The 23,441-nt window shown below is 39.3% G+C and overlaps 1 protein-coding gene across 13 annotated transcripts in view; it reads right to left on the reverse strand.

Annotated features, from left to right (window-relative positions):
• The window catches only part of LOC132400854 (regulating synaptic membrane exocytosis protein 1-like), a 554,853-nt gene that overhangs the window by 123,113 nt on the left and 408,299 nt on the right, over positions 1-23,441 (reverse strand). For 9 of the 13 annotated variants that reach the window (XM_059982306.1, XM_059982314.1, XM_059982312.1 and 6 more), the window contains 2 exons: positions 17,615-17,704; positions 12,039-12,116 (listed from right to left, as the gene is read on the reverse strand). The exons of 3 other annotated variants lie outside the window; for them this stretch is intronic. In XM_059982306.1, coding sequence (XP_059838289.1) covers positions 12,039-12,116; positions 17,615-17,704 — 168 coding nt within the window. Of the gene's footprint in view, positions 1-12,038; positions 12,117-17,614; positions 17,705-22,765; positions 22,852-23,441 lie in introns of those variants that run through there. One more of the 13 variants, XM_059982318.1, reaches the window with a different exon arrangement.

A 23,441-nucleotide genomic window follows, 5' to 3' on the forward strand; every position in this document is an offset into this window, starting at 1 on the left:
GTGGGTTGGAGGCGGGGTGAGGTGGTGCCGACAAAGATGGCCGCCACCATGTCTTGCATGAGGCGGGCAGGCAAGATGGTGGCCCCCATGCCTCGCACGAGGTAGGCAGGCAAGATGGCAGCAACCAAGATGGCGACCCCCATGCCTTGCGGTGCTGCTCGACCCTGCTCATGGTTTGGACTTACAGGCCTTGGCGAAGTGGCCCTTCTTTCCGTGGCTGGAGCAGGTAGCTTCTCGGGCTGGGCAGCGTTTTCGGGGGTGCTTTTCGAGTCCGCAGAAGTAACACTGTGCGGAATTGCGACTGGCAGCAGCCGAGGTCGATTTGCCACCGTGTTGCGAGGTCTGCAGCGTACACGGGGCCGGCGGGAGATCGCGCGCCTGGACAGTGTCAGCATCGTGCAGAGTGGCCTCCAGCGTGTCGGCCATCTCCATCTCCAAATGTAAGGTAAGAACGGCATGTTCCAGCAGCCGCTGGCGCACGTACACTGACCTGATCCCCGTAACAAAGGTGTCTCTTACTAGCAGCTCCGCATGCTGTTCTGCCGTCAGTCCCCTGCAGTTGCAGGCCCACATGAGTGTCTATAGGGCCTGGACAAACTCAGCGCTCGACTCTCCGGCTCGCTGCTGCCCTGTCGCTAAGCGATGTCTTGAGTAGACGGTGTTTACGGGCCGCCGGTATTGTCTTTTGAGAGTATCCATCGCACCCTGGAGATCCGTTTGGTCCCTGACCATGGAGTAGACCCTTGCACTGACCCTGGAGAGGAGAACCCCGCACATTGTGGCAGGATCGGTCACATGAATCTCCTCCAGGTACGATTCAAAGCATGCTAGCCAGAGTTCGAAAATGTCACTGGCTTCCTGGGATTGTGGGTCGAGATCCAATCTGTCGGGTCGTAAAATGCTCTCCATGTTTTAAAATTGCTACTAATAAAATTGATGCACCATCAATAACCCTCGGAGACGAGAGGTGAACGATAGGCTTTTATTAGCAGCAAAACGGAGCACGGCATCTCAGAGACTGAGGGAGGAGCAGTGCCTCCAATCGCCTTTATACAGGAGCCACAGGAGCAGTCAGCAGAGGGATGTGTCCAGACAGGTATACATAGTTTCCCACACCTAAGCAACTTGTTGGAAAGCATTACAGCTACCAGGTGAGGGACAGTTGGCCCAGGCTTTGTTCCCATCCCACAAGAAGAAACACAGTAGATTTGCTGTTATGGTCCCCTTTCACAATGATTCTTTTCCACAAGCATGCAAGACTCACTTCACACTTTAAGGTCTCAGGTTAGGTGTGATATTAGGCTTCATTAATATTACTGACTTCAGACTCCAATAATAATATTGAACTTCAATCCACTTACAGAGGAGGAGTCCTGCAGTTGTGTGTGTGCGTGGCACGCATCTCAGCAGGGAAGGTGGGGGAGGGGGAGTTGCCTGCTCACAAAAGAAAACATTGAACATAAGTGAGAAACCACTGGAGGGAACAAATATTTAGAGTGCTTTGTGGGTTGTCAATCAAACAGGCTGCTTTGTTCTTGGTGTTATCAAGAGTTTTGAATGCTGCAGTCATCCTAATGGAGAGCATTTCATTATACTCTCAAGCCGTAGATGATGGAAAGGCTTTGGCATGTCAGGAAGTGATACCCCCAAAGCTAACTCAATACTCAGCATATGGGTAAAGTTAAAACTGCTCAACATCTGTGCTTATTACTCTTCAAACGTAGCAACTTTAAGATAGCAATATGGGTCAAGGAGCTTCGCTGAAGATTGGTAAAGAAAAGAGCTTTGGGTAGTTATACCTCCTCAACATTTCTCCACATGACCATCAGCTACTGACTGGATCAGCTGGTGTCTATTTAATGAACCTTACTTCTGAAATGGACTCAATATTTCAGTGAAGACCAAGTGAAGACTCACCAAGTGAAGACTCACCTTCAACTAAATCTGATGTAGTAATGGAAATCATTCTGTAAAAATGAATTTCCCCAAAATTTCCCAATATTTGTTTCTTATGACTTTGAACAAAATTGCTATGCCAACAATTAAACAAAAAAGAACTTCAAGGTCTGTAAGGTTTTCTATGGAGGATAACATTATAAGTACTACTGTACAATAATTCTGGGGATGATTATCTGAGCATTCTAAGCACTACAGATAAATTGAATTATTTAAGCAAATAACATCTGAATAAAGTCAGCATCATTGTTTAAATGACAAATTGGCCTTAAATTATAGCTGGAACAATAAGTAATTTCAATTCTAATTCAAGAAGACAACTTCTAAAAGCAATTAAATGAAGTCCAAAGTAAAAAGCATGTTCTAAGGATATTAAGGATTGCTTGTTTGTTAATGTCTGCAATATTGTTGTAGTCAGCTCAGTATCAATTTGTGGTATTTTAGGAACACTGGTTGTTTCTTTTAACATAGAACATTTCAATTTTTAAGGAAGTAGCTTTAAATTTAATGAGCACATTATACCAGACTGCATAAAAATATATCACTTTCCCTGCACTTACTCAATTGCGAAAAATATTCCCTAGCCATCTTCAACATGACAAGAATGAGCTAATTAATGGCAGCTTCAAAAAACACGCTTATTATAAATCTATTAAAATTTATAGATTTAAAAATTAAAATTAAAATTAAAATTATACAGTTTTTCTGACTGGCATAACTAGTTATTCTTTCAACATTTTATGTGCAGTTCAGTGGTATCATTTGGAACAGTAATTAATGAGATATGATCTGGAACTTATTGATCTGTGTTTCTTGGTTTTGGCCAAAATAGCAGTGCCAAAGGTTCACCTTCAGGCTTGAAGTGTGTTGGTCCCTCATTTTGCTTTCTTTTGCTGAAATACCTTACTGGGCAAGATAATTTAGGAATGCACATTTGTGCAGACTGCTGGACTATTTACTCATGAAAGACATCATAAGGAGGCTAACTGCTTTGCACATGTTCAAACTTACTACTACAGGTTCTTAAATAATAATTAGGAGCAGAGGGCTTGGCTGAGTACATCTCTTTCCAGTTCAGAATTATGCTACTCTACTAGTAATTCAGCAATTTCAACACAGATTAGGGAATTAGGAATTATTGATGTTGTTTTAGTCTCTACATCTCCACACTACATCAGTCATAAATAAAAATAATCCAGCCATTTAACAGCTTTTCTAAACTATTATTTAATAATGGGATTGGCAGCAATTAAGATGAGGGTTACTTTAATGCGAATGTATGATAAAATTAGAATAATGGTCATCAAAAATGTACTTGAAAATTAGAAAAGGGCAAGTTAATTTTTGGATATTGTGCTGCCAAAATCTTAAAGATTCAAACTGACAATAAATTAGAAGACAAAATTAAGTGAATGCCACCAGTTTGTTGTTAGATGAATTTGAAGGCATCCATTACCTAATTTCCACAATACTGTATCTGCAATCCACAGTTCCTCAATGACATCTTGTGCATTATTTTCAGTTTTTGCTACCTAGTTTTGTATAATGGACTCAAAAATCCTGACAAATTCTGTGAGTAGCTCAGGTAGGTTTGGGGACCTTAATAGATTTCAAAGAGTTTTCAATCCTCTGGTTGTTCTGGTATCTGATGCTCACACTTGCTACAGGTTTCATATACTTTACAATTTTATGCTTGTCAATCAAGTATTGTAGGCTACTGACAGCAGTAAGTATACAGTCCAATGGTTTTCATCCTTGTGGGAGATCCTAACTAAACACGAAACATCTGGATGTGTGCTGTGAGCACTCAGTGTTTTCTTGGAGAAGGATACCATGATCGGCAGCTAACAAAAGTAGTAATGAACAGTATCAAACTAAAATGCAGAAAATTTTGAAAGATCAGTGGTAGCAGAGGGTTGATAAATCTTTAGAAACAAGCAAATGATGACTAAAAATAATTATGAAGAGGCAGAAAATCGAGTATGAAGGTAAGCTGGCAAATAATGTAAATAAAACAGTATACTGTAAGGGAAGAGAGCACCTAAAGTAAACACAAATCACTTAGAAGATGAGACTGAAGGTTACAAATGGAAAAGTGAGAAATGCCAAAATGATTATTTTGGATTGGACTTCATGGTAGAAGACACTAAAATCATCCCAAGAGTAACAGATAATCCAGTGGCTATATAGAAGGGTTGGGGGGGGGGGGGGGAGTGGAACGATCAACTGTCTATCAGTTGAGAAAATGTTGTGGTCAAACTAATGGATGCGAAGGGCAACAACTCTAATGGAGGTGATGGCCTGCATCCTATGCTCTTCAAGGAAGTGGCAGCATGGATAGTGGTCGTTGTCATTGTAAACAACAAAAAAAAATTGAATTATGGAGTGGTTACAGAGGAGTTCAAAACTGCAAACCTGACATCGTTCTGTTAGAGAGAAAGGAAACAATTGGGGAAACATGGGAATCCATTTCAGTGAAGTAATAGCAGGTTGATGAGAAAAGTCAAAATACAGTTTTAAACAACACTTGGTGCCACAAGTTCAGCTGCAGGTTCACAGTTCTCGTGACCCAAGTTCACTCCTGACCTTCAGTCCTGTGAGTGGAATTTGCACATTCTCCCTGTGGCTGCATGGATTTTCTGTAGATGCTCTGGTTTTCTCCCACATTCCAAAGGGAATAAAACAGGATTAGTGTTAGAATTTGTGTTAGATGGTTGAAACAGCCTTAAATGGTCTGAAGGGCCTGTTTCTGTACTGCATGATTCTATGACAAGCCGAGTTTATGAAAGATGAATGGTATTCTGGAAATCTGTTCAAGCTCTTGAAACACGTAACTAACAGAGTAGATCAAGCAAAAAGAACAGAATTGTAATAAATGGGAAATTTTCAGATTGGCATTCAGTAACTAACTGGGTGTCTCACAGATCAGTGTTGCAATAATGACTTGGATGAAAATATAGACTATATTACTGCTAAATTTGCTGATGATGCAGAGACAGGTGGATTAGCAAGAAAGGAGGAGACATTAAAAACTCTGTAACAGCATATAGATAGGTTAAAGTAAGTGGGCATGAAGCTAGCAGATGAAATATACTATAATTGGGAAAATATGAGTAATCTGCTCTGGAATGATAAAGACAGACTGCAAGTGTCAGGATGGATTTTTTTACATGCCGATAGAACAAGTATTTAGAAAGGCTCATGCAATGTCAGCCTTAATTTCAAGGAGAAAAATGTATTAATATATGAAGGTTTGGAGACACCTTAATGACACTGGTAATACTACAGCTGGAATGCCGCATATAGGTTTGGTTTGTATGTTTAAGGAATGATACACATCCATGGGATGTGGTTCAGAAAGATGGCTTTTAGGTTGATTCCTGGGATGAAGGGAGTGATTTTGGATGAAAAGTTGAACAAGTTGGCATAGGCTTAATGGAGTTTAGAGAAATAATTGTATTGAAGGTGACCTTACTGAAAATTTTAAGATTTTGAGAGGATCGATTGGGTCACTGCCAAGGGGAAGTTCCTCCTGGTAGTGGTCTACAGCATCAATTATACCATCTGTTCTCAACCTCATTGTGTGCACATTGTGTGCAAGTGCTTAACCAGTGTCTGCAAGATCTTTTCTTACTGTTACACTTGGTTTTTCATGGTGGTGGTCTCTCTCTCCTGGGCAAAGACACATTGCACAGGACAGTGCAAGAATCAGAATAAGAATTAGATTTATTATAACTGACATATGCCATGGTATAACATATTGCTGTCACATATACTGTAAACTTAAAATAAGCAGTGCTAAGAGAGTGCAAAAAATAGTGTCCATTCAGAAAATTGATGGTGGAGGGGAAGAAGCTATTCCCAAAACGTTGCGTGTGTGTCTTCTGGCTCCTCTATCTCCACTCTAATGTTAGAGATCAGAAGCAATGTCCTGAGTGATGCATGCTGCCTATTTGAGGTATCACCTTTTAATTATGTTCTCGGTGGTGGGGAGGCAAGTGCCCATGATGTAGCTGACTGAGTTTACTACCCACTAAAGCTTTTTCCTATTCTGTGCAGTGGCTCCTCCATATCAGAAGGAGATGCAACCAGTTAGAAAGCTCTCCATGGTACAGCTGTAGAAATTTACTCCAGTCTTTGGTGACATACAAAATCTCCTAAAACTCCTAATGAAATATAGATGCTGGCTTGCTCTCTTTATAACTGCATCAATATGTTGGCCCTAGGATAGATCTCCAGAGATGTTGCCACCAAGGAACTTGAAACTGCTACATTTTTCATTGCCGATCCTTTGATGGGCACTGGTGTGTATTCACTCAATTTTCCCTTTTTAAAGTCCACAATCAATTCCTTGGTCTTACTGATATCGAGTATAAAGTTGTGACATCACTCAACCAGCTAATCTATATCATTCCTCATCACCATCTGTGATTCTGCAGACAACACACATGACATCGGTGAATTTATAGATGGCTTTTGTAATGTGCTTAGCCACACAGTCATAAGTGTAGAGAAAATAGAGCCCCAGGTTAAACACACAGTATTATCCTTTTATCATGTCTTTCCAGCCCATAGCAAGTTCATGTTTTTTGACAGGTACAACATTGCAATCTAACTAAGTGCAGTTCAGAGAGCCCTGTGTGCTCTGATATGGCCTTCCCACTTCTGTTCCTGCCTCACCCATCTGTTCTTGCTCATTTGTGATATGCAAGTCACTGAACTATCCTTACTGAGACCAATGGAGTGCAAGCATCAGTGGTCTCTCCTGATGAATGCCCTGTGTCAATGCATCATTCAGCATGTTTTTCATGTTCAGTTCCATTCACAACTCCTCATCAAATGGACCAAATCTATACCTATAACCAGAAAGAATTAGTCACCCTTCAAGTCAACATTAAGAGCATTATCACCGTCCATAAATTGTCTACTTCAGGTCCACCTGAGTGACAATTGTATTCAATGTGGCTGGATGGGATTGAATTCCATTATAGAATAGGGGAAAGGTCCCACTTCTTCAGTTCCACAGACTAAATGTCCATTATATCCGAGTTGATGCCTCCGCAGTCATTCTTGTGGAATGCCTGGAGGGTTCTTTCCTGACAGAGAAGGAACATTATTAAGAGTAATAGATGTACTAAACGGGATAGATTAGATGGAGAATATCTACTGATGGTGATTATGTAAGGCATTGCATGAAGATGGAAGTTGAATGCCACATGGACAATGACTCCAGAAGTGGGGAACTTCTCACAGCTGTGACAATCCCCAAGCTAACCAAATGGACACTCCTGACTGGCTTCTTAAACCAAAGGATACTACGTACTCAGGGTAAAGATTCAATGTCCCTGATAGAAGTCCTGGCAAACTTCACACCATTTTGTGAGTTTCAGATTTTGTGCATCTATTTCCAATACATTAAGTTTCATGTTCACAGTGCTCCTGTAAATGATGTAACCGGAAGACAGCCTTCCCAAACTCCCCAATGCCCCCAAACCTGAGCTATATTGTGTTAAAAAGCCACTGACACAGTTGAAATTATTTAGTTTCTTGTTACCACTAGAGCCATCTATCACACCCCACCATTCCTTACCTGCTTGACTGTCAGTGGCTTGGAACATTAGAGTTCACTTGAAAACCTCTGGGCAACCATAAAGCAAGCATTAGAAATTAAATCTATGTCATCTCTCTAAATTTCAGCCAGTTAATACAGACATGTCTTGCTTTTGCTCTCTTTTCCCCACTATCCTTCCCCTAATCTAATTGCCTATTTTCTCCAAAACAGATATGTCAAATTGATTAAACAGTTTGTGTAAGTTTAGAGAAACTCAGAACAACTGCTTGTACAATTTAAAGCTGTATCTAAAACATGTAATGAACAGATTTTTCTACTCAGTTATGTTAATCTATCAGTTTGGCACCTTTGGTATTATTTTGAGAACATTGTAACTGGCTGCATCAATGTCTGGGACGGCAGAGGGGCTATTACACAGGATCGTAGTAAGCTGTAAACTTAGTCAGCTTCATCATGGTCACTTAGCTTCCAAAGTATCCAGGAAACCTTCAAGGCGCAATGCCTCAGAAAAGTGGCATCCATCATTAAGGACTCCATCACCCAGGACATGCCGTGTTTTCACTGTTACCATCAAGAAGAGAGTATGGGAGCCTGAAGGCACACACTCAACGATTCAGTGACAGTTTCTTCCCCTCTGCCATCCAATTTCTGAATGGACGTTGAACCTATGAACACTAGAAACATAGAAAACCTACACCACAATACAGGCCCTTTGGCCCACAAAGTTGTGCCGAACATGTCACTACCTTAGGAATTACTAGGCTTACCCATAGCCCTCTATTTTTCCAAGCTCCATGTACCTATCCAAAAGTCTCTTAAAAGACCCTGTCGTATCCATCTCCACCATCACTGCTGGCAGCCTATTTCACACACTCACCACTCTCTGCGTAAAAAACTTAACCCTGACATCTCCCCAGCACCTTAAATCTATGTCCTCTTGTGGCAACCATTTCAGCCCTGGGAACTACCTCACTACTTCTTTTATTTTTATTTTTGCACTACTTATTTAATTTAACTATTTAATAAATAAGTAAACACACACTTATCATTTACATTTACACTACACTACACGCTGCATCCGCAAAGGAAACAGCATTATGAAGGACCCCATGCACCCCTCATACAATCTCCTCTCCCTCCTGCCATCTGGGAAAAGGCTCCGAAGCATTCGGGCTCTTACAACCAGACTATATAACAGTTTCTTCCCCCAAGTTATCAGACTCCTCAATACCCAAAGCCTGGACTGACACCTTGCCCTACTGTCCTGTTTAATATTTATTGTAATGCCGGTACTGTTTTTGTGCACTTAATGCAGTCCAGCGTAGGTCTATAGTCTAGTACAGCTTTCTCTGTGTTTTTTTTTATTACATAGTTCAGTCTAGTTTTTGTACTGTGTCATGTAAACCATGGTCCTGAAAAACGTTGTCTCATTTTTACTATGCACTGTACCAGCAGTTAAGGTCGAAATGACAATAAAACTTGACTTGACTTGACTTGACTTGACTTATTGTAATTCACATTGTTTTCTTTATTACTATGTACTGCATCGTGCTTCCACTGCAAAAACAAGTTTCACTACATTTGCCGGTGATTATTGAACCTGATTCTGATCTATTCTGCTCACCATTTCGAAGTTAGGCTAGCAACTAATATCCACCAGTCCATGGACTACCACACCACTCCAGCTCCTCCCACTGTGCTCCCTGCATGCCTCCACTCCATTATTCCAGTTTCTCCATCATATCTGCTTTGAAGTCATCACCTTGTATACCACTGCATCTCATCTCGGCCCTTTCACGAAGCAGACTCAGTGGGCTAAATGGCCCAATTCTGCTCCTATATCTTATGATCTTTCTCTCATTCAGCATCTCAAAGGCTCTCTCCAGGTAGAGCAGCTACTTATTCTAGGTGCTAGGCTTGTTGGTCCTTGCAGCAAATGTGGAGTAAGAAAGAGCAGTCTGAAGAGAAAGCAAGGCACACAGTAGTAGGGTTCTGACCAGGACATTTCCCTAGAATTTCCTTGGCAATAATGTTAGGTATTACACTATGGAAAGTCAAATATTGGTAGGACATGTAAAGTAAATAGCAGGATTGATATACAAAGGGACCTTCGGATGCAAATTCATACCTTGCTGAAGTGGTAACACAGGTAGGTAAGATAGTGAAGGAGGCATAGGTATGCTTGCCTTTATAAGTCAAGGCATTGAATATAGAAGTTGTGATGTCATGTTGCAGCTGTTTAAAACATTGGTTAGACTGCATGTGGAGTAATGCGCACATCTCTAACCACCACAGTACAGAAAAGATGTGGTAACAATAAACAGCGAGAACAAAAGGGATTCACCATGATGTTGGTTGGAATGTAATTCAAAGGAGGAATAGGGTAGACTAGGTTTGTTTTCACTGGAACATAGGAAGCCGTGGAGAGTTTGCAAGGGAACCCAGTAATTAAAAATAAGTTATTTAGAGATACAGCACAATAAACTTCCGTGCCTGTACTCTCCCTGTGTTTCTGCTCTCTTGGAGTTAAGGGAGCAGCAGGTGGCTGAGAAGGATGGTCCTGCTGGAGACAGCACTGGCATACCAGTCACAGTAGCAGACTGCATTGACTAAGGATCATCTGTGGGGAAGTACGGATGGCCTAGTGGTAGGGCACAAAGGCTCAAATCTTCAGGGGACAACATATTTGTGGTTCACTGGCACTTCTCTGAGCGGGTCCGTGATGATTTTGCAATCCCCAAAGGCCTTTTCAGAGCATCAAGATTTGTACCGATCTGGAGCCTGGGGTAGTCAAACTCTGTGTCCAGCCAGCAGCGAATGGGATATATTTGGCAGAGAGCAAGATTGGCCATTTGCATTTGGAACTCCCAAGTTCCAGCACAGAGTTAATGGAGGCCCCAATCTTGCTCTGCTGAGTTCATTGCTCTGTAGCTGGGTCTGTGATTGTTTGCGGTGAGCTGGACTCATTTCCCAAATGGAGAGGAAGGTGTCCAGGTTCCAGGCAAATCTGTGGGAAGAGTGCAATAAAATCTTCTCCATGCCCTTTACTATTTTCTACAGCTCATTCTGCATCACATGAGCTTTCTTCTATAGTCTTTCCCACAGAATTCTTCATCTCTAAGTCCTCCAAAGCTGACCTGAGGCACGTGCTCACCCTGTAGGGAACTGCCACCAGTCAACTGGCAGGTTTGCAGAGCACTTCTGCCACACCTTGTCACATGAAATACACTTCTAAACTCTCCATGACAGGAGATTGCACTACCTGAGATATCATGTCCAACAGACATGCCTGTCGAACAGACACAGTTCACTGCAGTGACCAATCATTTTGTCAAGCACATTGAATAAACTGTCTGTATTGTAAGAATGGATTTCACCTGACAAGGAAACCTCGTCCATTACACCACAACCTGCTGAGAGACCAGGGGGCTCATGAGAGGAGCTTTAATAACTGTTGCTTATGAACACAGCATTGATGAACAGACAAGAGGGGAGAGTTGGGTGAATGGAAATGTAAAAGGGCAGAATGGGTAAATGCTTCGGGCTTAATGATCCTGCTCTTTACTGAGTTGCAGCAAAGCAACAATGGCTGACATGCTCTCCTTCAGGCATCTGGAACAACATGGAACTCTCAAGTTTGATCTGATCATATAGATCATCTAAGCTTTTTTTCTGCACTGATCCTAAAAATGCCATAGTTCACTGTAGTCACCAATCTTTCTTGACACCTTCACCAGATTTTGGCAGAGGAGGAGCACCTGGAACAACAGACGTTCTTGGGTTGCCAACTCAACCATGGGGTTTCACATCAACACTATGAATTGGGGAAGAGCATCATGCCTGACTCCTACTGTGATCTAACCACACCTACAGCAATGTCTTCAGCAATGCTATAGGTAAATTGGAGTTGTGGCAACACAGTACTGGACTACCTTCACTGCAGGGGACTGCTGCAATGAACAGAGCCAAACAAATAGTACCAAATGCCACAAACAGTTGAGGTTCAGATCTGAAACCCTTGCTCCCAGGGAACCATATCAAACAGCCTTGTACCCTCACACCCACCCTCAACTATACAGTGCTAGTTTAGAGTACATTTTCAGAAAGAAAGTAATTTATTGTTCTATAGATTCAAACTTATCCAAAAGAAACTCCTCTTTTTTCACATTTTGCACTGAATAACACATTGGTACTGTATAAGCTGTGGAAGTGATTTAAATTCAACAATCAGTAGAAACATATGAATACCAGAAAGGCAAAGGATGATTAACATTGACACGAGGTTCTGATGGTGAAATCTCTTCTTTATAGTACCAAGCTGTAGACTGGAACATGGAACAAGGATGTAAACTGAAAGTCATTTACCACAGATCAAAGCAGAAGATTAGAATTGTCACCTATATTTGGTATTAAAAATCACTAATTGAACTAAAAACAGTTAGCTGTTCCAAATGAGCCAGCATATTTTGCTATACATATAACTTCATGTACACTTCGAATTATTCAGTACCTGTCATCCTCTGGAGAGGCATGCTGGATGTGAATCCTGGGACTAGGAGATCGTTTCCTATCTAGGGAATGAAACCACCTGTTCCACCATGAAACAGGAAGATACATAGACAAGTTAAACAGAGACTGTGAACCAGAAACTGCTGCAAAAGCTTAGCGGTAGATGGCTGACTAGGAGTGTACCCCAGGTGTCTCAACATAAGTAACATGGAAACTAATTGAGATTTTATAATGATAATTTTGCCCATGAATGATGTGGAGCTGAAAATGGTGATGATAAATGATGGTGATGCTATCATTCAATCTTTATGCAACAGCTGGAATGTTTTGATCAAATTTACAATAGTTTGAAGTAAAAAGTCTGTCCAAAGTTGCATTAGACAGTGGGAATAAGCAGGCAATTTTCCAGTATCTGGTAATGTGCATCTTGTATAACTCTGTGTTAGACCTCATACATTTATGATGTCCTTTTTTAGAGATTTTGTTATGGTTTGTCTGGTGCTTCAAAATTATCCCCACCATGTGAAAAAATATGGCTTTCTGTTTCCCCACCAAATGCACTTCTTCCGTGATTGTGACTTTGAAGATTTCTGGAATCTGAATGTAGATAACCTGAAACTTTTTTCTTCAGTAAGTATGCCAAAATAGCTCTAAGGTGTAAGAGGGAAGTGTTAAAAGAGATCTGAGAGCAAAGGTTTTACACAAAATGTATCTGCTATGCACTGCCAGAGGCAATGGTGGGATCAGATTAGATCACTGCATTGAAAAAAGGCATTTGGACAAGGATCTGAATGGGCAAGGCATGGAAGGTTACAAACCTATTGTGGGTAAATGAGATTAGTATAGATGAGCAAAACGGTTGGCAAGGACACAATGGGCCCATTTCTGTGCTGTATGACTCTATGAGAAATGTGTGAACTTCCTTACTAATGTGACAATCTCAGGACGGTGGATTTATCCAACGAAACATGAGCCCTGTGCATTACTTCTGATGAATCTATCTGTTCAGATAGTGATATACAAGGCTTTTCCCATCCACTCTGAATATTATGTGGAAGCCTAGGGATTTAATTTTTTTTTTACAAATAATCTGCCATAACATTCTCAAGACCAACCCTGTTACCAAAAAAAAATCTGTGAACATGCTAATCAGCCAGCAAATGATGATGAAAACTGTGATCACTAAACAGGAATGGAGTGTTCCAGAGCTTGATGAAATCCTTCTGCAGTTTTGTTGATGACACTAATTCCAGATCAATGGTCTGGAAACTGAGCCTGTGCTGACATATCCAGTGCTACTTGATGTAGTGTAGATGATATGTAACAAATGTTCAAAATGAAAGCATGCTGAATGAACCACAGAATATTATTTAGAAAATAAAATCATCCAATTTTTCTTGGGCATTTTTCCCTCTTGATACTCTCCTAAACACTGGACCTCTAAATCTTGGGATTTACATGGAAGAGTTGGAATTTCAAAGAGCAGAAGTTACAGAATTGGGCATATAAAAGGCAAATGTAAAATAGATATGCCTTACTTTTCAAAGGGTAGCACGCAATACCCTTCTGCATGTCGAGCTTTCCAGCTCCTTCCTTGGTCTGGGTTTTGGTAAATTTATCATTCTGCTCACTGAGAACACAAGGATTCAGGACCATTGCTTCATTGCAAGCTCCTTGGGTTTAACAGTTGGCATGGCCCCAAAGGTCTATTTCTGTGATGTATGACTCTCTGACTTTGAAGCGAGCCCATATAATCCACAATGTGTGGTATTGTTATTGAAGATTAACCCATCTCCACCTAATAATCACACGTGCATGCATAATGCCACACACACACACACTCTCTCTCTCTCTCTCTCTCTCTTACCCAAAGCACAGAAATAGATGCCTTGCGGATTTCCCTTTTCCTGATAAGGAATTCTAAAGCCTATTACTGACTCCATATAGATCTATCCTTCTGGCTTGGAGGATATTTTTAACTAGCTTGTCACTGAGAAGAGGAAGTTACCTTTTTTAGATGTATTTAGACGTCTTGGAACCTGGATTCCAATTAAGTGATTACAGTTAGAGCTCTGGTATTTCACAATGAACTACAAATATTTTAAATTATTTTTGTTCTGTAACATGATTAATATGAAAGATAATAGTGTTCACAGCATTATGTTGAGTTTGTCAGCTGGAGCTCTATATGATACATAATAAAGTCCACATCAGCCTGCTCTGCCTGTTAAGGATGACTCCAGTTTTCATCATGCCAATGAAGGCATGTGGCTTTTTTCAACACAAGCTAAGTGAAAGAATTTGGAGAGTATGAAATAAGTCATAGCTGCCAACTAAACGCTTACTTTGTGAATGTTAAATTTTCCTTTTTCTAAGTTTGTGTGGTACATTTATTTCAAATATATTTCTGTAATATCTTCAAATATGTTAAGATGGCATGAAGGTTCTCTTTCATCATTGAATCACATAGTTGTGATTTTCACTGCATGAGTCTGAGGGGAATTATTAATTATGAGTGCAAGTTTATTCGGGAAAAAAGTAAAGTCTGAAATATTTCAGGAAGCACAATTCAACTGGTAACCTTTATGAAAAGTCAGGCCTGGATTAGTGAAACTTGGCCAGGCTAGTATCAAAACCTACCAAGGAAAAACATTAAATCACTAGGAAAACGCACAAGGATAAGAAGGGATTTTACTAGCTTGACTTTATTTGACATCCAGTTATTTTTAGTGAATGCAGTACTATATTTATATTATATATACTATATCACCATCCTACAAAACCACTCTCTATCTGGGGCATTGTTCCAGTTGGCTGTTTACCGCTGAGCAATACAAGAAAATATCAGAGTACCTCCAGTCAATCTTGCAAAGCTTGGAAAATCTGGCAAAGCAGCAGAAAGTGAGGAAAAGTGAAGAAAGCTGCCACAATGTCTGTACCTTGTGCAGTGCTCAGAAAGAGCTGGTTGGCTTCCATGCATTTCGCCTGTCCAAATTAAAGCCAAACACTGCCTATGCACATCTTGTCAATACTCTTAGTTTTTAAGTTGCTCTGTTCAAGGATGAAGCACAGCCTAAGGAGAATAAAAACTCTAAATAACATGAAGGAGAAAAGCCCTTAATATGTTGACAGCTTCTAAACAATGCATTCAAGCAAAATATACCTTTATCTTTTGATATATTTTATTTTTCCCCTTTGTAATATATGCACAACAGATTATTTTGTTTGTCATCAGCTCTTAAGCATTAGGATTTGTCCTCAAGGTGCAGAACACAAATACAAAATACACGTTTATACTATTATATGTAACTATTGAAAATTAATCTTGTCCCATAATTTGAAAAATTATATACAGTATACTGTCAAATTTCAAACAGTTTAGATCAATTTCTTAATTAAATTTGCTGCATGAAAAAAGCTAACATCTATTTAATGGCCTTTGAAGGATATTGAGGGACATGAAGTAACTACTTTGAGCTTTGGTGACATACAAACATCCTATTTGCATCAGGAAGAAAAATACAGAGATTCTGACTTTCAGTTATATTTTGTGACTGGTGACCTCTGCATTTCAATTCCAGCCACTTAAAGCATTTGGTCATGGCAGCAACTCTACTGAGTATACTCATCGGGCCAGAGTGAGAACCAACATTCTTGAGATTTTAAATGAAACTGAAGTCGATCCACTAGGTTATGCCCAAATTTGAGACTTAATTGCCAAGGGAAGAGAGGTTAAATTGGTGTGATTGCCAAAATGGGTGTTCAGGGCTGGGAAATATTTTGGTACTTGAGCACTCAATATCAAGACTAAACTTAGACTTAGGGCAAACAGCTGAAAGCTAAACTCACAGCAACAGTGAAATTTCTTTCCACTTGAAGTACTTTGTTACAATCAAAGAGGGAACCACAAGTTAAACATATACTCCTCAGTTCCAAGAAAGATATAACTCAAAATATTCATGCCTCAACAATCCCCTCTACTCGCCACAAGTGACCCAGTGGAACAAATTTACTTTTGTGCTGCATCTAAAGCCATGAGGCTTGGGGATACTGAGCAAGATTATGCACAAAGTGCTTATAATCCTGATAACATTTGTGTTTCAAAACAAGTGTGTTGTTTCTTTGGTAATGATTGCAATGTTTAACTACTGAAGATATTCACAAAACTGCAGTTTATGCATCAAACAGTATACATCTGTAGTGCTTTAATTATTCATAATAGTTGTTTTTTTTTAATTTAATGCTTAGGGTGCATTTTAACTACATCCACACAGTTCTGGGGTGCAAAGCCTCCTTGACTGAACGAGAAGCTCTAGGAATTGAAAAAACTCTTCAAATTTTGTTGTGAAATTACTAGAGTTGGGAATATTGGGGAAGGAGCATTTGGATTCAAGATTCAAGAGTGTTTTATGTCATTTCCAGTACACAAATGTAAAGATGGCATTAAAAGCACTAAAATTGTGCTTTGGGAGCACAAGGAAGCCCAGCATCCTGGCCCAAGCTACAGACACCTCCTCCTCAACAATGGAAGAATCTGTTGTGCAGAATTTGCCTCATCAGTTACTTCAGAGCCTGAATGGAAACAATTCATCTTCAAACCCAAGGGATTACAGAAGAGAGATGAGAATAACTATTTGACTGACAGTCAAGGATTTTACCATGGGGTAAGGAAGAAATTATTTGCTTTCCAATTGGCATGTGGAACTGACTATAGGCACATTAAGAACAATAGTTGGAGCCTGAGTGGGTTAGTTGAAAAGGGAAAAAGCGCAAAATACCCTTGGAGTGAATGAACCCTCCTATTTATATCCAATTAAAGGCAGTAATCCCACTAACCATTGGTAGATGTCCAGGCCTTTTCTGGAAGTTTCCAAGAAGATAAAAATGTGCTTAAAGATATCTGAAAAATTCCTACCAGTGACACTCAGTAGGATCCAGCTACACGAACATTGGACTAGTTGGACACACACACATTCCTTCAGGAGTGAATAAATAGCAACCATGAACAGGAAACTTCACTAAATATTCTGCTTGCATATATATCACTTCTTGAACTGAGATGAAGTTTTTGTATATTTTCCTATTCTAATTTGTGATTAGCCCATCAAGGCTTAAAGTGATTACAGACCAAACCTCATAACTCAGAAACCAAGGTAAATTTGCAGGCAGAATCAAATAGGACCTACTTCTATTTTAATTCATGAAATTATAATAGCATCTGCTTGAATTCTGTTTAAAAAGGTTCAATTTTAAATTCTTAACTTTTTTCCTAAACACTAGCCACTGAGTAATGAAGTACAGATCACTGTCAACATATGAAAGGCTTTCTACAAGCTGGAGGAAGAAAAAGTAAGCAAGGAAAGCAAATTATTGAACTGCCGAGCACTTAATGTAAAAGATATACACAAGGTTAATACGGTTCAAGTCTGAGGATTCACCTAAGCAAAAGGGTAAAAAACATTGTAAATGCTGCTTTAATCGGAATATGACACAAAACTAAGAAACCTACAGGGTCACGACTAAAGAAACACGGAATCATCAGCACAGATGACAAGGATAAAAAAGGGTTGGATATACCTGTCTTGTTCTGGTGACTGTAAACTAGAATCTGGTCTCAAACAGTTGGTGCTAGCACTCCTAGCCCTGTCAAGAGAGTGCTGTATTTCACTAATGCCAGTACATGGGATCCAATGGTGGAAGAGGAGGAGGACAGGAAAGGAAAACAAAGAAGGAATATAATGTTAGATCGTAAATCATAAAGGCAATGCACTTTTTAAAACATGATACAGAACAGTTATGATTTCAGTCATTCAAAAATGCTGGAATGTTGGCAGGGTGAATGTTAAAAACAATCCAGTCAAAACAAGAATCATGGCACAATTAAAGCAATCTTTGACAATCATTTGCTAATGTTATATAGAGTGGGTTTAACCCTTTCATTAGCAAAAAATCAATATAACAAGCAAGAGTTGGTTGAGAATGCAGCAGCATGATTTGATGGTTAGCAATTGGCATGTTGATGATTTCTGCTTGAAACTCACAAAATGCAATAGGCTTGCACAAACGTTGACCATTTTATTTGGGTGTAATCAGAACTTTGAAAAACATTGTGACATTAGCTCCAACCCCAAAGGGTCACATCTGAAGATATGCAGGGCTGCAAAGCTTCTTCTAATTTGGAATAACACTTGTCCACTGAAACTGACTAATCTAGGAGGGCTGTGGAAGGTAAATCCAATGTGGATTTGTGGAATTGATGTGTTAATTCAAAAAATAACTGAACATTGCAAGATATCAGGACTAAGGTGTGCAAAAAGTAGGATTAGTAGGAAAAGTAGGATTTACAGACCAATTAAAAACCACAATAGGTTGTAATAATGTAGTTCCCCATTTAAATGCACATTATGGCTATATTTTATATTAAAGTTATTGTTTATAAATTCACTCAGGCAGGAATTTGTTCGTATTTCAGTTATTTTGCAAGACTGTATATAATAATTTTGTGTGAACTGAGTCAGCAAAGAGGAATCAGCAGGCGGCTGAACCATCATTAGTGGAAAATGTAGAGCCAAACCAAAAAATCAGGTATCACATGCAAGTCAAGAAGGTCTATTATGCCAATATCTCAATGCACAAACACTAACCTTACAAAAGGCCAATGCTTTCACTAAAATAAAGCACCTGTAGCATTGACAGATAACTTTAAATTTCCATACATAGAAAAAAAAATCTGATTTCAACGAATCAATGAAATAAGTTATATAAATTGCTTCTAAAATAAAATGTTGCTCTTATATTTTAAACTCATCTGTGGACATAAACACTCCGTCCTTCAATGGATTTTAAAACCACTTCCATCCATTGGGTGACAATGTCCTGTGTGTCACTGGTTATTCACAGCTCTGCAACCTAAAGTCAGACAGATTATTCTCCCTTTCTGATGCTGCCTTTCCTTCCTCAAACTTACTGACACTGCCCACTCTATCACACTGCTGCTCTCCCCCACTTATGTAGCTCTTCCCTCATAATGCCATTTTCTGTACTCATCGTTCTCTCCCTCACGCTTCTGGGTCCTCAATCCATCGTACGCTTACCTCACTCTCAATGCCACCTCCTCCACTCAGTATCCCCACCCCTACTGATACTGATCGCCCCACTCTCACTCCCGATTCCCTCTCAAACTCTTCCTTCTCTCCCTCTACTCATATTGCTCCCACTCATTGTTATTGCCCATTCTCACTGACATCATGGCAGACATCTCTCACTTTCTTCCCTCTCTTTCCCATTGAAATGTGGTTCCCTTATCCAAATCATTCATCTTAATTGTTAAAAGACTCTATCACTGATTGGTCAGACTCCCAATTCAAAAATGACCTTTTTATACCTAAACTTAATTTCTCCTATTAACAAAGGCTTAAACCAGTACAATAACAATGAGCCATAGAACAACACAGGAACAAGCCCTTTGGCCTATAATGTTGTGCCAGGCTAATAAAACTGGTAATTAAGTGTCTAATGAAATGAATCCCTTCTTCCTCATAATGTCCATATCCCTCCACTATTTGCACATTCAGAAGCCTATCTACGAGCCTCTCGCATAATTATATCCATTAGAACTCCTAGCAGCACAATCCAGGTACCCGCTATATTCTGTGCTAAAAAAACTTCCCCTGCAAGTCACTCTGTTCACCTTAAACTCATGCCTATTATTGTTAGAGACCTCAACCATGGGATTAATTATATTGGCTATCTACTCTATGTATGACTTTCATAATCTTATAAACCCATTTCCAGCCTTACATTTGCTTTCCCACTGTTTAGGATCCCACCAAGGGAAAGAGTGTTGTAGCTGGAGAATTCAGGAAGGGAGATAATAAAATTCTAGTCTACATTAACAAGAGAAAGGTGAAATTATTAGACCAAGGGTTCCCATACTAGGATTCAAGGACCCCTTGCTTAATGGTATTGGTCCATGGAATAAAAAAGGTTGTGAACTGCAGGAACCACATGTTTTAGTTTGTTTACAAGTGGATAAACTCCTAGGACTGGTGATGACCCCAAGCTAGGGAAGACAAGGGAGAAGATTGTTGGGAGCTTGACAGAGGTTTGTTAATTTTTGATGGCCAAAGGTGTCAGATGACTGGAGAATAGCAAATGTGGCATTTTTATTCAAGAAGGACAGTAGGAAACTGACTGGCAACTACACGTTTGAGTCCAAAGTCAGTGGTAAGGGAGAAATTATTTAAAAAATCCTGATGAACAGGATTAAATTAAAGTTCAAAAATAGAAACTAATCATCTTTAGAAAAGCTACCCATCAACTGCCTCATCCTGTACTAAATAAACCATGCAGCTTCAGTTTTGTTGGTTTATGGAAAAGGCACTGATCAACAATGACCCTGATCTCTTTCACCTTTTTGTACCAGATTAGGGCTGATCTATATCTTAATTCTACCTACTACCTTAATTAATTTATAATTAATTTCCTAGCCTAATGATCTGTTAGTTACAAAGTGAAGGTTTTGATTAAGTTAGCAAAGAAGGGGTTTGGAGAGTTGCTACAGATACCCTTTGTGTTAAAGAAAGAGCTTGCTCTAATTTTATATTCCATTGTCTTGGATTCCCTCCCCACTAGAAAAACTGGTTTCTTTCCAACCTTTCTAACCTATAAAAACTTAAATCAACTGAAACACCAAATTAAAATCCTCCTTGAATTTTAGAAGAGGGAGTACAATTCTTATCCAAGCAACCTTTCCTCAGAATTTTACTTTGGACCAAGCATCTTCTGGTGACCTTGTACTGCAATTTCTTCCTCTAAAGCCAGTATATCCTTTCTAAGCTATAGCATGCTTTATGACACTTTTTATTCCAGCCCTTGAGATGAGGTCATCAACTGTGCAATCTTTAATGAAGCATCTTAGATTCACTTCTCAATGAAGCCTCTACTCATTGTTACCATCAAGGAGGACATTCAGGAGCCTGAAGACACACACTCAATGTTTCAGGAACAGTTTCTTTTCCTCTACCATCATACTTCTGAATGGACAATGAACCCATAAATACTAACTATTGTTTTTGCTCTCTTTTTGCACTACTTATGCAATTTTTAATATATATTTCTTAGTGTAATTTATATATGTTTATTCTTATGTGTTATAATGTACTTCACCACAAAACAACAAATGCCAGTGATATTAAACTTGATTCTGATTCAGTAATGTTAGCAAATCAAAGTTGTCTCAAGCAATAAATATGTTAGGACAGATGAGCAAAAGTTTGGACAATGAGGCAGCTTTAAAGCAGCATCTTAGGTAGAAAGGGGAGCAGTCAGGGAGGAAGATTAAGAAAAGTGATCTCAGAGCCTAGGAACATGGCAGATGATATCACAGCTGGTGATAGTGGAAGATTAAGAGGCCAGAAATGGAGGGTTGCAAATAGCTGAGCAATACCTTTGAAGAAGATTGCAGAGGTACTGTGTTATGAAACATGAAGGAATTTGAAACCAAAGTTGAGAACATTAAAACTGAGGTACTACTTAACTGGATGCCAGATTAGCAAGTACAATAGATCTGAGAATAACTGTCCATGAATTTTTAAAATTAATTTTGCATCTGTTCACTAGATTTGATATGTTTTATACACAAGGCATCCTGTTATCAGTATCTCCACAGGACCTAGTTTAATATTAATTAACAATGCAATGGTAGAAGATGCTAGGTTAAAGGTGAGTGTTACAAAGAAAGGGATACTTAATGTTAGTGGGCTGCAATCAGGCAGGAGGTGAAGGAATCAGCACAATGGCAAGGTGACTACAGAAAACATGACACTTCACTGTTTGAAAAGATGATGGTCAATCTGATTGTAACTTCAACTCTGCTTTTCTATCTGCCCTTCATAACCCTTCACTTTTTGCTTAAAAATATCTATCCAACTCTGCCTTAAAATATTTCAAAACTCCACTTCTGCCACTGTTTGAGGGAAAGCTGTTTGAGAGAAAACCTCGTGTTATTCCTGCCTTAAATTGGCAATACATATAGTTTTCTTTCAAAGGGGAATGACTTCTCCTTTGGATGGAGAAGATGCAGTATAGGGTCACCAGAAGGTAAAAAATAAATTTAAATTACAAGGAAAGGTAGCATGGATAAGAATTGTATTCTCTCTGGTAAAGTTCAAGGAGGATCCAAATTAGGTGTTTAAATTGCTTTTAGTTTTTATAGCTTAGAAAGGTTGGAAAGAAACCAGTCTCTCTGGAGGGGGAGGGAATCCAGAACAAGGGAACATAAACATAAACGGTAGTATAGAGCTTACTCTGACACTACCACAGCTTGAGTCATCGGAGTTTGGAGACCAATCCCAGCGTCCTCTGTAAGGAGTCTCTTATTATCCTCCTTGTGGAATGTGAGGGTTTTCTTCAGGTACTCCAGTTCCTTCCCACAGACCAAAGGTGTACTGGTTAGTAGGCTAATTGGTCATGGTAAATTGTCCCATGATTAGGATAGGTTAATTTGCGGTTGTCAGGGTTTGCTAGGCAGCTCAGCTTGAAGGGCTGGTAGGGCCAATTCCACACCGTATCTCTAAATAAATTAAAGAAAAATAAATAACTACATTTCTTTAAAACTGAAACCTACTGTTAAATGCAGCCACTAGAGGGTAGTAAATTCTATTCCTGTTCTTCAGATAAGTAGCAAGAAAGTAACTGGAACATCCAGACACTTTCAACCCTTCTTACCTAATCAAGATGTCTGTAAATGACAATATCCGTGATTCGCCACTCTGAGATCTATCCAGTCTATGGCTGGATTTAAAGCAGGAAGGCAAAGTGGAGCTTCAGGAGCAATTTAAAAATTAAATATTAAAAGCAAATTATTAATTCATGCAAACATACAGAATTATCCACTCAAAATCAGAAAAAAAATTCAAATACATAAAAATAAGGTAGCAAATAAGAGACAGATTACAGCAAGCAAGAAAAATAAAAGAAGAAATGTTAAACAGGCTCCAGCAAAATTAAATTCAAATAATTTTAATTCTGACTAATTCTTTGAAATCTGAGCTCCCAGGAGAAAGAAAAAACTGCTTTCTCCTCATTTCAACAAAAATTGCATTGAAAATCTCAGTTTTCTGGAAATAGTTTCCATAAAACCACAACTGACAATTGGGTTTATCTTTAACAAACTGACTGAGGTTTTATCTTAAGTCTGATTAAACGAATTTAAGAAAGCAGATTCATTAGGCAAAAGTGAAAATTATAACTAAAAATTAACTGCAACAAAAAATAAAGATTATGATACATTTCAAGAGAAAGTAAAATTGAACGAAGAAACAGTTGCACAGCCAAGAAGAGATTAACTATAATAATGAGTGTTGATGTACAATATGCCTATACTTCTGCAACTACTTTGCTC

Source organism: Hypanus sabinus, chromosome 10, assembly GCF_030144855.1.
Source record: "Hypanus sabinus isolate sHypSab1 chromosome 10, sHypSab1.hap1, whole genome shotgun sequence".
Taxonomy (NCBI): Eukaryota; Metazoa; Chordata; class Chondrichthyes; order Myliobatiformes; family Dasyatidae; genus Hypanus; species Hypanus sabinus.